This window comes from Lolium rigidum, chromosome 7, assembly GCF_022539505.1.
Source record: "Lolium rigidum isolate FL_2022 chromosome 7, APGP_CSIRO_Lrig_0.1, whole genome shotgun sequence".
In the NCBI taxonomy this organism is placed as follows: domain Eukaryota; kingdom Viridiplantae; phylum Streptophyta; class Magnoliopsida; order Poales; family Poaceae; genus Lolium; species Lolium rigidum.
This window is the reverse complement of record NC_061514.1, coordinates 98313258-98328180: the sequence shown is the minus strand read 5'-3', so window position 1 is coordinate 98328180 and position 14923 is coordinate 98313258. Positions and strand designations below refer to the sequence as shown.

The 14923-nt window shown below is 47.6% G+C and overlaps 2 protein-coding genes across 2 annotated transcripts; both read left to right on the top strand.

Annotated features, from left to right (window-relative positions):
• The first annotated feature begins 1119 nt into the window (after positions 1–1119).
• Positions 1120–6839, top strand: LOC124671723 (hydroxycinnamoyl-CoA:5-hydroxyanthranilate N-hydroxycinnamoyltransferase HHT4). The gene is made up of 2 exons (XM_047208061.1): positions 1120–1551; positions 5907–6839. Exons 1-2 carry the CDS (start codon positions 1120–1122, stop codon positions 6804–6806), a joined length of 1332 nt encoding a protein of 443 aa, XP_047064017.1. The 3' UTR covers positions 6807–6839.
• A 2546-nt stretch (positions 6840–9385) lies between these two features.
• LOC124671722 (probable protein phosphatase 2C 42) lies at positions 9386–12212 on the top strand. The gene is made up of 11 exons (XM_047208060.1): positions 9386–9399; positions 9519–9651; positions 9800–9869; positions 10073–10178; positions 10296–10413; positions 10519–10635; positions 10743–10878; positions 10958–11034; positions 11118–11170; positions 11669–11723; positions 11830–12212. The coding sequence occupies exons 1-11, from the start codon at positions 9386–9388 to the stop codon at positions 12046–12048; spliced, it is 1098 nt and encodes a 365-aa protein (XP_047064016.1). The 3' UTR covers positions 12049–12212.
• Positions 12213–14923: the final 2711 nt, after the last annotated feature.

Sequence of the window (14923 nt, the reverse complement as noted above, 5' to 3'; positions counted from 1 at the left end):
GACGCGGCCGAGCTGCCGCGCCTCCACCTCCACCTTCACCTCCCACTCCACCTCCCCGGCCTCGAGCTCCGACGACGAGTTCGACTCCGAAGACAACGACCGAGCTCCTCCACCCGGTCGGGGACGCCGCGGCCACGGGCCGAAGCGGAGAAGGAAGCATATGAGGAGCCGGCGGGCCACGCGGCGTTGGACGCCGAGGCCGGAACAGCGCAGGCCGACGACCGCCGCTGCGGCCGAGGACTCCGACTCGGAGATATCTTGGTCCTCCGATGACCCCGATGCGCCGACGCCGGGGAGAAGGCGGCGGAGCAGCGGGCCCTCGTCGAGTCTTTCGAGACGCTCAAGGACGAGGCCGCCAACGCGAGGCTGGAGCAGTGCCTGCAAGAGGACGCGGCGGCGCACCGAGCCATAGAGGCCACGCGGGAGGCGGCGGAGAAGCAGGCGACGGAGCGACGCAACGACGGTGCCGGCCTATCAGGAAGCAAGTAGTTTAGGCCTATATATCTACTTTGTATAGTTTTTATGCATTTTTTATGTACTACTTTCAATTTTTTTACTATGTTGCAATTTAAAAAATGAATCGCACCGATAGGAGCAGACCCACGAGCGGATAAAATATGTCCGCGGAGCACGCGACCACTTTTGGCGTCCGAAATGCGTGTCGCCGCTAGAGATGCCCTGAGCGTGCGAGCGCCCAGTGTTAGTCAGGTGGGGCGGTGCACTGCAGCGTGCCAATCCACATCCACCGAACAATTCCTGTTGCTTCTCCAGCTCTCCTCCGTCCCTTTCGCCGCCGGTCCCCATCCCACACCAACCCCTCACCCATCGCAGCTCGCACCGTCGAGCCATGTCACGGGAGCTACGCCGCCCGCCCGGGGTGCCTATATAACCACCTCCACCCCACCTCTCGCCAACCAGCTCTCCACCTAGAGCTGCTGCTGTCGCCCAACCATCACGCCTGCTCTCCCGCCGCAGATCCGATCCGTCTTCACCTTCAAGGTCAGCCACCCTCCGCCTCCGCCTCCGCTCTGTTCACTTTCTCCTGACGCACGCCTTGTTTTTTTTAAATATAATTTCGTTCCGCTCACGAGCCGTTCGTCCGAATGCTTCTGGACGCAGATGGCGGCGATCACGGTGAGGCGGTCGACCATGGTGCGCCCGGCGGCGGAGAGGCCGCGGGAGAGGCTCTGGAACTCCAACCTCGACCTCGTCGTGCCGCGCTTCCACACGCCCAGCGTCTACTTCTACCGCCGCCCCGACCCCGAGGCCGCCGCCGGAAACGGCTCCTTCTTCGACGCCGACCGGATGCGGCGCGCGCTGGCGGACGCGCTCGTGCCCTTCTACCCGATGGCGGGGCGGCTGGCAAGGGACGAGGACGGCAGGGTCGAGATCGACTGCAGCGGGGAGGGGGTGCTCTTCGTCGAGGCCGAGGCGCCCGACGCCGCCGTCGACGACTACGGCGACTTCGCGCCCACCATGGAGCTCAAGCGACTCATCCCCGCCGTCGACTACACCGACGACATCTCCTCCTTCCCGCTCCTCGTGCTCCAGGTCAGCTCCGTTTCTCCAAGCACTTACTGTTCCTCGTACGTTAGTCTTCTGAATTGAGGAACGCGACAATGTTTGCGGACGGCGCAGATTTTGGATTACTGTTCACATCATCTGATTCTGATACCTGATTCGATAACTAGTACAGTACTAGCTGGGACTTGGGACCTCTGTTTTGGATGTGTATGCCTTCATTTCAGCGCTAGTTCACCCTCAGGGTGTCTAGAAGCGGACCACCTTATCCTCTTCTACTTTGACCTTTGCTAACGTACGACTCTCTAGTTGCAACTTGCGTCCTGCCAGTTGCTGTCCTGCATAGTAAACAATGTGCTCACCATTTCATCAAATTGATTAGCCGGCAATTGGTTTCATACTTCTGAACTCCATCTTTGTCTGTACTATCCGGTTATAGTTAACGACAAGTTACGAAGGTAGTACTAAGGACAGTTGTTTACTGAGGACGGCTGTGCACTTTTGTTTCATCTTGCAAGTCTGCAGAGAATACGATAATTTATGGCCTGCATCTAGTATATGTGGCTATATATGTAGAACCTTTTAACTGACTGATAATTAGTGTTTCGAATGTTCTACGTAGTACTTCTTTTTTATGTCACACAACACAGTGAGAGCTTGCGGAGTTTTGCTTAGCACTAGTATTGGCTCGTTTGGGATTGAGTGGTCAAACTCTCAGTTGCCAACCCCGAGTGTCAACCGTTTGTCTTGGATCTAGAAATTAATGGGCATAACTCTGTGTAATGTTGACATGTCTAAGTATTAGGCTTAGATTAATTTGTTAGCTTTTGTTTATTCTGTGTGAGGACTGGACACGTGCCCTGTTGAACCATGTGAGGTCTTTCTTCGGCTGAGACATTATTCATGGGTCCGACTTCTTGTTGTCCTCCGACATCTACCATTTAATTCTGGATATACGTTATTCTGAATATTATTGCTTTGGATGTGCACTTCATGCTGGTATGGAAATGATTGCCTAACTAGACCATGTTCCTTGTGATAACTTGTGGTGTGCAATAACCTGCTATGTTTTGTGCATCGACAAGTTGCATGTGCATGATTAGCCTTATACAGGAACGGGTTCAAAGAAATTAAGATGATTTAACTAGGCATATCCTTTAAAGCAGACTTGCTGAAATGTAACATTAAGAACGAATGAGGATAAAACAAGATTTTCCATCTTTAAAGTAAAGTAGCGCAACGTAATGTGTGTTTACTACTGAAAGATATGTATGCTACATAAAATAGATATCGTTTTGAGTACAACAAACTTCAGCAATTCTCTTCTATCAAAACTGAATAGTTTCCATATTTTGAACTGTTATGTCAAAAGATAGTTATAGACAGGTTGATGCTTTTACCAGTTTAACTTGTGTAGAAAGCTAGTCCAAATACTAGCACACAAATTTTGTTGTTGAACTAATAAAAAAAACTTGTACAAACACCAAATGTGGTTGGTGCTATTGGTTTGCCAACTTCCAACTTCACAAGAAAACGGTTGTCGGTTCTTACATGATTGCAGTTGTCTCACTGAAGCTACAATCTTTTTTTTTGTTGTTTCGAAACAGTTTTGGACCTTGGTTCTTAATTTTGTGATATTCTTATTGCTTCGATGCACAAGTTATGCATCTTAGCAGTACTACTGGTTTTATGAGGTGGATGCATAATATATTGCTAAAACCTGAGATCCTATACTCATGAACATGGGAGCAAACTTAAGAGTGATTTGTGTATTAATTGTGGGTTTTGGTTAAACAAAAGGTGTCCAATAGATTCTCTCACACACAAGCTAGCTGGGCAACTACTGTGTGAAGTTGGGTATTAAATGGTTTATAGTTCTCACAACAACTCTTTACCCTGACATGTCATGTTTTTTACATCGATGTTACCTAATCTAGTCATATGAGTTGTACTGCTTGTCGGGTGCAATTGTTTTATTAATCTGATTAGGTAGCTGGTTATATATTGGAAATGATCATATAACCTCTAGTGATGTGCATGCATCATGGCTCAACAGTTACGTTTTGATATTGAATCCAACAATTTTCAGTGTCACTTAACCCTTTGATATTCGGTGTATCTTTAAATAACTGAAACTAGTAGTCTAGACAATGGATGTTTTAAATTATTGAAACTAGTAGTCTAGACAATGGATGGAACTTACACCTCTTTAAATTCACATGTTTGCCCACAGACTCTGGTTATGCATTGCATGTAAAGCTAATCACTTATTGCCAATTGTGTTGGGCTGCAGTAGATATTTAGAGATCATTTGTTATATGGCTGAAGTTAAGAATGTCTGCCAATTATCTTACATCCTAAGAATTGAAACTCGCTCGCTCCGATTTTGGATACCTAGTATTATAACATCTGATACCTGATTCCATAACTCGTAGCTGGGACTTTGGGACCTCTGTTTTGGATGTGCATGTGATTATGTGTTGATTCGATCGCCAGTTCACTGTGAGGATACCTAGAACTAGAAGCGGACCACCTTATCCTCTTCTACTTTGACCTTTGTGAACGTACTACTCTATACTCTATACTTGCATCCTGCCAGTTGCTGTCCTGTTTAGTATTTTACGCTGAGTGGTTATGCCAGCCTAATCGTGGACGCGGTTATAACTTATACATGCTTAATCGCCAGTTTACCAGTACAGACAGAAAATAAACAATGATCCCCATTGCCATGTACTACTACTACTACTACCAAGCATTATCAAATTGATTTGCCAGCAATTGATACTCATACTTTTGAAGTCCATTTTCTGTCTGTACTGTCTTGTAGTATCGGTTATTTTCAATGGCAGTATGCACTAGGGGAAGCTTTAATACTTGGGCTCCCAACGCAAGTGTCAACCATCTGTCACGGATCTTGACACTAATGGGCATAATTGAGTATAAGATATTGACATGTCTGAATATTAGGCTTACACTAATTTGAACGAGTCCATCGCCACAGGAAGCTTTAATACTCCGGCTCCAAACACAAGTGTCAACCATCTGTCACGGATCTTGACATTAATGGGCATAATTGAGTACGATATTGACATGTCTGAATATTATTAGGCTTAGACTAATTTGTTCCCTTGCCCTGTTGAACCTTGTGAGGTACTTCTTGACAGAGACATAATTCATGGAGGTAGTTTGTGTTGAGCTAGCAGTTTCTCTTTCCAACTGTCAGTTGTTTGTCGGCAACCACATGCATTGTTCTGAATATTATTGATTTGGATGTGCACTTAATGCTGGTACAGAAATGACTATCTAATTAGAACATGCTCCATGTGATGACTTTTCTGTGTCTAAAAACTTACTATGTTTGTTCATCGAAAAGTTGTATATGCATGATTAGGTGGCAGGCTGACTTCAATCTTGCATGTATGTCAACCAGATGTTTATGCATGTTCGTTAGGCAAGGCAGGGCCTTATGCAGAAACAGGTTCAAAGAAATTGAGATAATTTAACCAGGCACATCTTTTAAAGCAAATTATTGTAGAAATGTAACAGTAAGAACAAAAGTGGACAAAGATGATATTCCATTTAAAAAGTAAGAGTAGCGCCTGCATCAGTAGTTGTAAGGAAATGAATGTATACAACTAAAAGATAAGTATGCTACACAGCATAAATATCATTTTGAGTACAACGAACTGCAGTAATTCTTTTCTATCAAGACTGAACCCTTTCCGTATTTTAAACTCTTATGACAAAAAAAATGTTATGTACGGGCCGATGCTTTTACCAGTTTTACTGCTGGAAAAAGCCAGTCCAAATAATAGCCAAATTTTATTGTTGGGCTAATAAGAAAAAGTTCTACAAACTCCAAGTGGTTGGTGCTATTAGTTTGCCAACTTCCAACTTCACAAGAAAAAGGTTGTTGGTTCTTACATGATTGCAGTTGTCTCACTGAAGCTACAATCTTTTATTGTTATTTGGAAACAGTTTTGGACCTTTGTTCTTAATTTAAGATTACATGTACCTCCTTACTGCTTCGATGCACAAGTTAGGATCTTAGCAAGTTATTCAGAATTTTTCTACTACTGGTTTTATGAGATGGTTTGCACAATATATTGTTAAAACCTGAGATCCTAACTCATGCACAAGGGAGCAAACTTGAGAATGATTTGCATATAATTGTGAGGTTTTGGTTACACAAAGGGTGCCCAATAGCATGTCTCACACACAAGCTAGCTTGGCAATAATCTTGTGAAGTTTCACATGGGGATTTTTAAATAGTTTTTAGTTAAAATGGTATCTGGAGCTGGAGATATGCACTCTGTTTACCTCAGTAAAGAAAGCTAAGAAACATGTCCAGAGGCTAATTCTTCTCCATTCTGATTTTATTTCAGGTGACCTACTTCAAGTGTGGAGGCGTCTCCCTTGGTGTTGGCATGCAGCACCATGTAGCTGATGGAATGTCTGGATTGCACTTCATTAACTCATGGTCTGACCTCTGTCGTGGAGCTCAAATTGCAGTCATGCCCTTCATTGATCGGACTCTTGTCCGTGCCCGGGATCCACCAACTCCATCTTACCCACATGTTGAGTACCAACCTGCCCCTGCAATGCTGTCGTCAGCTCCCCAGGCTCTGAGTGGCAAGCCGACATTAGCTCCAACTGCAGTGGACATCTTCAAGCTCACCCGCTCGGAGCTCGGCCGTTTGCGCTCACAGCTCCCCACGGGCGAAGGTGCACCTCGGTTCAGCACGTATGCAGTGCTAGCTGCACATGTCTGGCGATGTGCCTCCCTTGCGCGCGGCCTGCCTGCAGAACAGCCCACCAAGCTGTATTGTGCCACTGATGGGCGACAACGGCTGCAGCCCCCATTGCCAGAGGGTTACTTCGGAAATGTCATCTTCACCGCCACCCCACTCGCTGAGGCAGGCAAGGTGACCAGTGGCGTGGCAGAAGGAGCAGCGGTCATCCAGGGCGCACTGGATATGATGTCTGAGGACTACTGCCGCTCAGCATTGGACTACCTGGAGATACAACCAGATTTATCAGCATTGGTCCGTGGAGCCCATACATTTCGGTGCCCTAACCTCGGTCTCACCAGCTGGGTGCGCCTGCCAATCCACGATGCCGATTTTGGTTGGGGACGGCCGGTGTTCATGGGTCCCGGAGGGATCGCCTACGAGGGGCTGGCGTTCGTCCTCCCGAGCGCAAACAAGGACGGCAGCCTGTCCATTGCCATCTCATTGCAGGCCGAGCACATGGAGAAGTTCCGGAAGCTGATCCTTGACGTGTAATCAGGCTGCAATTTTATGCTATCAAAGAGAAGATACAAGGCAAGGAAGATTCAGTTTTTTTTTGTCAAAAAAGTTACAGGTTCTTGTACTGGAACCTCTTCCGGGGTAAATTGTATATGTTATCAAACAATGATTTCTGTTTTGTGAAGAAAATTAATAATGAGTTCTCGTAGCAACCTGAACCTGAAACCTGAGGCTGCATCAAGGGATTTGATTGCCTGGGGCTATTCTTCTCAGCTCATTCTGCCATCGCCCTACACTGTTGAATACAGATGTGATGCGAGTAGAGCCGTGGGGGTCGCATGCTGTTATTTTACAAGGCTTTACTCTCTTTGTTTGGCGAAAGGAGCAAAGGTGCCTTCATTGAATTAAGAGGTAAAAGACTCGTCAGAGTTACAGAAGGCCTAGGAGATGGCCTGAGAGAAAAGTAGAAGTACTATGTACAGTGTACAGAGGGCTTACAGGATAGTTTGAACTCACGTTATTACCGTCCAGTCTACACCTACTGAATTCAGCTACTATTTGGCCTAAGGCAGCTACAAAGGGACGGTGCTTGCTTTCATTTCTTCCCCGAAAAATTTGCGGAGAACCACCATTGAGGAGAAGTGCTTCTTTCTTGCGCCGTCGATCTGCTGGATGTCCTGGAGCCACCACTCCTGCATACTGGGCGTGAGCATGTCTCCGGCTTCAGGTTCAGAGGAAACGAGTGAAGCAGAATGCCCGGACCCCAGCCGTGTATGAGCAATTCGAGAACAGATGATCTGCCAGACAGCACAGGAGAAAGGTTTTCATTGTGCGGCCATCCACGCTTAATCAAATCATCAGCAGTTATGCACGGCCTTGAATTGCTAGCCAAGCCAGGAACTTCACTTTGGGAAGGATTTTGATCTACCAAATGATTCAGAAAAACATTGCCTCAGTTCTGCCCCTAAGTTGACGCTGATACGCTGTTTTAGCAGTGAAAAAGACATCTGCTGTTCAGCAAGCTCCAATAACCTGGGAGCGATGCCACTTGTATTCTCCCAGCACCTCTTCTTGGGTATTTGGCTTGATGAAAGAGATCCACTTATTATTATGGATGCCTTCTCTGACCGGTATCTTCCGATGGGTACTACGCTTATAAAGATTAGGAAATATGTCCTTCAGTGTGTCACCTTGAAGCCAGTGAGCATGCCAAAACTCAGTATTCAGGCCATTGCCAATGGTTATTGTGGTGCTTACCTTAAACACAGCCAAAGAAGTATTGTTGACTGGGAGGGGGAGACATTTCCAAGGTTTATCATCATCAACGGGCGTTCTGCCAGAGCCATCTCAGGCTTTAATGAAGCGCTTTGAAGGGCCAAACTGAGGATGCCTAAGCCACCGAGAGAGAAAGGGGTACAGAGCACAGACTTGGCTCCATTTCAGTAGGCATACGCCGCCATTAACTGTATCTGAGCCAGCCCAAAGAAAGGCTCTCTGCAGCTTTTCTATCTTCTTGATCAGCCATTTTAGCCGTAATGTTGGCACAATCGCAAGCGAGAACTCTGAACTCGATGGAATTACATTCTACTCTGCTTCACAAAATAAGACACCACAGCTCGTTAGAGAGCAGAGCCGTCATCAGCTTCATCAGGCTTAAACAATGATCCCTGCGTGGAGAGTTGCAGACTACCCATACCTGCCTCTGACGCAAAATGCCCCAGCCTCCTGAACCTGTTTGCTGATGGAACGATCCGTCGATGTCGACCTTCAGAAAGCCATGAGGTGTTTGGGTGCCATGTTTTTTACCCTGACGGAGTGCTAATTACAGCTCCCGAGCTCAGTCGAACAGGGGACGTGGAAGCTACAGGCCCATGTGGGCCCAACAAAAGCATAGATAGCAAACCGCCACACAGCCGGGGTCGCACGGGGCACCGGCCATTTATGATCGTTTCGCGTCAGCGTCGACTAGGGCACTCGGCGATCGAGCGACGAGGCGCCGGGCGTCGGTGATCACCGCCGCCGCCGCCGCCTTGCCGCACGCCGCAGACACGGCCGCCGCATTGCCTGACGCCGCTGATCGCCGCATTGCCGCACCCCGCCGATCACAGCGGCCGCCTTGCCGTACGCCGCGGCCAACTTGCCGCACGCCCACACCACCTCCGGATCGTTCGTCAAGGTATATAAGCGCGCTGCATTTCCCTAATTCGATACGTGTGTCCGTACGTGCGAGGGATCGAGATCTACTTCCGAGATTACCAGCACAAACAAATGGCAATGTGCCTATCCACGTGATAGCCTGAGACAATTCGTACGCTTGCAATGTGATTGCCAAATTTATGTTGCAATGCTATGTTATACACATTTCATTCGCGACCGTTGTCTCTTGGTCTTGGGTACATCCACGCCCCGATTTTGCTGCATCCCTGTCGGTGTTGCCTTTAATTAGTGAAATGTTTTTCTGATGTCCATGGTAAACCTGATTTATTCCTGATGCATCCAGTGTCAGGCAGAATATATTCGGCTCGGAGGCCCCGGTCTGCTTTCTTGTACCGGCTCAGGCTGCACACGTGTGCATGCATTGAAGACCAAGAAGGAAGAACCCAGACCATCAAGCCATGAAGAACGTCTGGTGATGTCTCATTTTGATTTTAGCCAATGCTTGTTTTATGCCATATTTAACTTAGCATGGATCGGTTTACCTTTAACTCTCTGACACAGGATTTAGTTATTAATGCTGTAAACTTTCAGGGAACAAAACTTTGCTGTGAGTGCAATCAGCAGAGAGCCTGTGGTATCAAAGACTACGCACAGGGGAGAGAATGACAGGCTTGAGTATGCTGTGTCGTCTATGCAGGGTTACCGTGTAAACATGGAGGATGCTGTGAGTAATTAACCATCCTGCTTCTACTGTTCCGAAGGACCAATGTCAAGAGATATAGGGCTACAAAATAGTATATGGTTTATTACTTTCAAGTAACTTTGGTGAAATACTGGAAGCCCTCTTAACTTATGGTTTTCTTGTTCTCCAGCATGCAACCATTGGAGATTTGGATGTTTCCACTGCCACATCATTCTTTGGTGTTTATGATGGCCATGGAGGTTGGTATATTCACCCTCACCCTCTTGTGAATAACAAACGTAATTCAATTCTATGATACAAATTGAAGCGATGTTCAGCTACTGGCATTAACATATATCATTTTCATTACGGTCATGTTCTGTTGACCGGTCCTTTTCTTTTCGTAGTCAGCACTTCTTAAGCTCGTCATGTAAGATACTATCTTATTGTTTTTTCTGTTCAGGACCTGCTGTATCAATGTTCTGTGCGCGACATCTTCATGTTGAGGTTCGGAACCATCCAGGGTTTAAAGACAATCTGCCTACTGCAGTGGCGAGCGCTTTCGTCAGGTTATTTAATAGCCAACTAAGTTCGCACATAGTTCTGTACCAATACTAGCATATTCTTTTGTTCATTTTGGTACTTGTCGTACATGTGTGTCATGACATTTGTAACTGCTGTTGCAGAATGGATCAGATGATGATAACGGAGGAGGGACTGAGGGAGTTATCTCGGTACGGTTTTCCTAGTAGGAAATTAACTGTCAAGGATAAGTTAATGAGTTGTGCTTGTTTGACAGTGAAGGTAATATATCTTTTCTTAGAAGAGCATATCCAATTATTTCTATGTAGAAAATCCAAAATTACAAAAACACCTATTGTTTACCCCAGCTTGTTTATTCATTTGCAGAAACACACCGGGCCAATAGATGTGGGAAGTACCGCCTGTGTGGCTCTCATTAGAGGCGACCAGATCATTGTTGGAAATGCTGGTGATTGTCGTTGTGTGCTCTCACGGAATGGTCAGGTGCAATGGCTACTTCTCTTGTTATTCTCTGGATGGTACCTGATCAGCTATTTTCTCATATATGTGATCTTTTGTAGTGCATAATTTTATTTTTGTTGTATTGAAAGGCAATTATTTTGACCACCGATCACAAACCAAGTGTTCCGGCTGAAAAACAGAGAATAGAGAATGCTGGACGTTCCGTAACAGTTACTGGAGGTGCCAGTCGTATTGATAATGGAATTGCAGTCTCAAGATCAATCGGTATAGTTACTTACTTTTCTTTGTGGGGCTATGCGATTTACCAAATTTTATTTATTTATTATTTTTGCTTATATTTCAGGTGATATGAGGTACAAAACAAATAGTCGGTTAACCCCTGCACAGCAAGCATTGACTAGTTCTCCTGAAATTCGCTTGGTAAGTTACTTAGCTGTGCTGAAATGTGTAAGTTTGTCCTACTGGATAAGGTCTCATGTAAAAATGAAAATTTATTCTGCTAGGAAAAAATAACCGATGATACTGAGTTTCTTGTTATGGCATGCGATGGAGTCTGGTAAGTACTCAACTAAAATAAGCTTTGCTCTATATGCTTTACTCCATGTCCAAGCAGATTATATATACTCCCAATGATAGGTAGTTCAGCTAAATTTGCTATGCTTTGGGCTAAGCTACATCATCACCATGTACATAACAATTTTGTATGGTTTGCTGAAGCAACTGAATAGTGGAGATTCTGTGAATCCCTTATTGTGCTAGTACTTGAGAATATCCAGAAAATTATAAACTTGATTGCATGAATATGATTGACCTCGTCAGTTGGTTGGAAATCTTCGTGAAATATGCTGTAGATTTTATTTTTGTTAAAACTTACTTAAAGAAACAGGATCCTTCTATATTTTCATTCTGCATATCGTTGGCGGTTAAGTAAACATGGTAAAGTGGAGATAGGAATTTGTGCTCTGCTTGGACATATTCACAGCTCACAGGCATAATTGATTTTTCTCCCAGCAGCTCTTTGCTAAAAAATTTACACACACCTATTCGTTTGCAGGGATGTAGTGCTGAACCAGGGTTTGATTGAAATTATACGCGGGAACATGAAATCTGTGAGTATTTCTTCACCAGCATTTCTATCTATATATATATTTTTTGGATTTTCTATTAATTCCCTTTAACTTCGCATATGCTGTGACTAACACAACACAAACTCAGGGGAAGGACCTGGGGAAGATATGTGAGGCCATTCTTGATATGTGCGTAGAACCACCTCAACCATCGGTGGATAACATGACCATCCTACTGGTCCGGTTTAAGCACAACGCCCAAGCTCCTGCCAGGAGCAAGGCCAAGGAGCAGTCCGGCAACGATGACGACCTGCACGGCAAGAGAAAGGGCAAAGCTGCCGCCGCCCCTAAACGCAGAAGCTTCTGAACCTGAGACACAAATACACAGAGTTGGTTTTTGCCGTCTCTTTTGACCTCAGAATATGAGCCAAGAGTGGAGAAACTTAACCTTGATTTCTCTGCATACTAGGATGAGTCCGTATGAGTTAGTAATTTTGTCTTACCAGGGACGGCTTGAGAGCCGGCTCAGCTCACCTGCTTTTCTTGTTCTATTTTTGACTGGAGTACGGTCTTCCATTTTTGTCTCATATACTTATTTTGAAATGCCAATTGCACACGCCTGATGTGAATTGCTTACGAAGTTGATGATATACATTCCCATTGCTATTGTTATTTTAGTTCGTGTGTTGTCATTGTGAAGGTCATACATATTGTCATAGTGCCATACTATGCTGCGGCCACTCACCACATTCTTAGAGCAGGTCTAACAGGCCCCTTATAACCCGCCCACCCCGTAAAATTCCGGCGACATACGGGGCAGGCGCGGTTTGGGCCGTCTAGCAGGCCCCGTATTCGGGCCGCCCCGTTTCGGCGGAATACGGGGCCCAGGAAATCGGCCCCTCCGCCCACTATTTATACTCGGCCGCAGGTGCGAGTGAGGGGTTAACCCTCACTCACTACCCTAGCTCCGCCGTGCGCCGCCGCCGCCTCCACCCTGCTCCGGCGAGCAATTACTTTCTCCCCCGCGCCGCATTCGACCCCAGCTCCGGCATGGACGCCCGCGGCCGCAGTAGCGCCTCTCCGGCGAGCGGATCGAAGCGATCCCGCTCGCCGGACAACGTGGTGGACGCGTGGCGCTTGAAGTGCAAGCGCTCCGCCGCGGGTAGCCGTCGTGCGGCTCGCAAGTACGCCGGCGCGTACTACATGCCGGAGAAGCTCCAGGACTTCGCGGCCGGTGGGCGGTGGTACCGACAGGATCCGCCGCTCAAGCCTATGAGCGGCGCCGAATTCGAGGCGTGGCGCGCTGAGTGGGAGCGTGATCGCGCGGCGAAGGCGGCATGGGCTGTGCGCATCGGCAGCACCAGCGGCGGAGGAGGCGGAGGCGAGGAGGAAGCGGAGGCCGGCGAGGAGGGCGCGGAGGCCGGCGAGGAGGGCGCGGAGGCCGGCGAGGAGGACGCGGCATTACTGCGGGCGTTGGCCGAGTCGGAGGTGGAGGCCGCCGAGAAGGCGCGGGCGGAGGCAGAGGAAGAGGCGGCGGCCGTCGCCGCCGTGGCTGAATTCCAGGCGAAGGAGGCCGCCGCCAGGGCGGAGGAGGAGGCTGCCGCCAGGGCGGAGGAGGAGGCTGCCGCCATCGTTGATTTCGTGCCATACATCATCCTCGAGTAGCTAGGATCGCTATGTATATGTATGATCCAATGTATGATCAATGAAGAAGAACTATGGTTTCATTTTCCCGGGGTTTTAATTTTTAAAAATACAGGGCCAAATACGGGGTCTGCTAGACGGAATGGTTGAGCAAGACGCACTTTTGGGATACGGGGCGAAAAAATAGCGTTATACGGGGCAGAGAAATAAGGGGCCTGTTAGACATGCTCTTAGTAGTCTGATGGTCTTCTGTTACATCAAATGTGTGTAGTGAAAGCGCATACTGCATAGGTGTCACCTCAGCGCGTTCAGAATAGTTATTAGATCAGTTTTGGAAGTTTTGAATCTTTTGAAGCCAACTTCACCAATATAAGTGAAAATATGGTACACCTAGGCGTCCTCTCGAAAAAGAAGTGGTATGAACATCTAAAACAGTATATGCCAAAACTAAAAAGGATACTGATCGATTGCTCTAAAAAACTGTCTGAAAACAAGATCTTCTCGAATTCCTCGATCCAGCAGTAAAATTAGATCATCTCTCATTTTGAGATTCCTTGCTACTTTGAGCGTTTCGTACCACATGAAGATTTTGGTAATGAAATTGCTACCACACATTGTAGAAGAATGTTACAAGTGAAAAAGAATACATTGCCATCCTGTATCTGCAAATTGTTCAAGGTAGCATTGCGTAACAGAGATGGAGCAAGAGTTGCTGAGACAGAGGCGCTTTTACTGTCCATCGACGATGATGAAAAGTGAAGAAACCACTTACAAACAAAATTCTAGAGTACTAAACTAATTAACTTCTAGTAAAAGTTCAACGGCGCTGAACCAAGCATCCATGAACTGTTCTTGGAAGAAGAACAAATCAAGATGATGACGCATAACAAACGAGAAGCCTACGGTACAAATTCTCACATCGGAAAGTTACTGCACTACGATTTGGTGGCTGCAACTATCCAAGATCCATCCACGAACGGGAAAATCCAACATCTATCGATCGGGGCAAGAGAGACACGAACGAATCGACCGATGCGATCGATCACACAAGCAAGAGCGGCCCGCGCCTCCTCGCCGGTTCTTCCTCGACGTGGCAGCGGTAGCGCTTCTGGTCCTCGTCGCTGGAGTACCCGGCTTCGTCGTCCACGTACCTGGACGCCGGGATCTCCCGCTCGACGGAGGAGCTACACGCCGGTGGAGGAGGCGGCGTCTTCGCGAAGATCTTGCGGACCACGCAGTCCATGTTCGCCTTGGGGCCGGGCCGCACGGAGGCGGCGCGGAAGGCGGTGGCGCCCTTGTTGAGCCGGTACTCCTTCATGAAGAACGGCGACGGGCCCACGACCACCCTGCCGTCGCCGCCCTCCATGGCCGTGAGGAAGACGAGCCTGCGCCGGAACGCGATCGCCTCCTTGGCGCGGCCGTGGCCGCGCACGTACTCCTTCTCGGGGCCGTACCGCACCCAGTAGCCGCCCGGCACCGGCCGCGCGCCGTCGATGGGGTAGTCCCCGTAGAAGTAGCCCCACACCTCCCCGCTGCGGCTGCTGCTGCTGTGGGGGAAGGGGAGCGCCGCGGGGGTCGCGGCGGAGAAGACGTCGACG

Bases quoted from the DNA above. Each gene is read 5' to 3' on its own strand.
- LOC124671723 (XM_047208061.1), top strand. From the start codon at position 1,120: ATGGCGGCGATCACGGTGAGGCGGTCGACCATGGTGCGCCCGGCGGCG. The intron at 1,552-5,906 runs GTCAGCTCCGTT...ATTTTATTTCAG, and splicing joins TCCCGCTCCTCGTGCTCCAG to GTGACCTACTTCAAGTGTGG.
- LOC124671722 (XM_047208060.1), top strand. The intron at 10,636-10,742 runs GTGCAATGGCTA...TTGTATTGAAAG, and splicing joins TGCTCTCACGGAATGGTCAG to GCAATTATTTTGACCACCGA. The intron at 11,035-11,117 runs GTAAGTTACTTA...TTATTCTGCTAG, and splicing joins GTTCTCCTGAAATTCGCTTG to GAAAAAATAACCGATGATAC.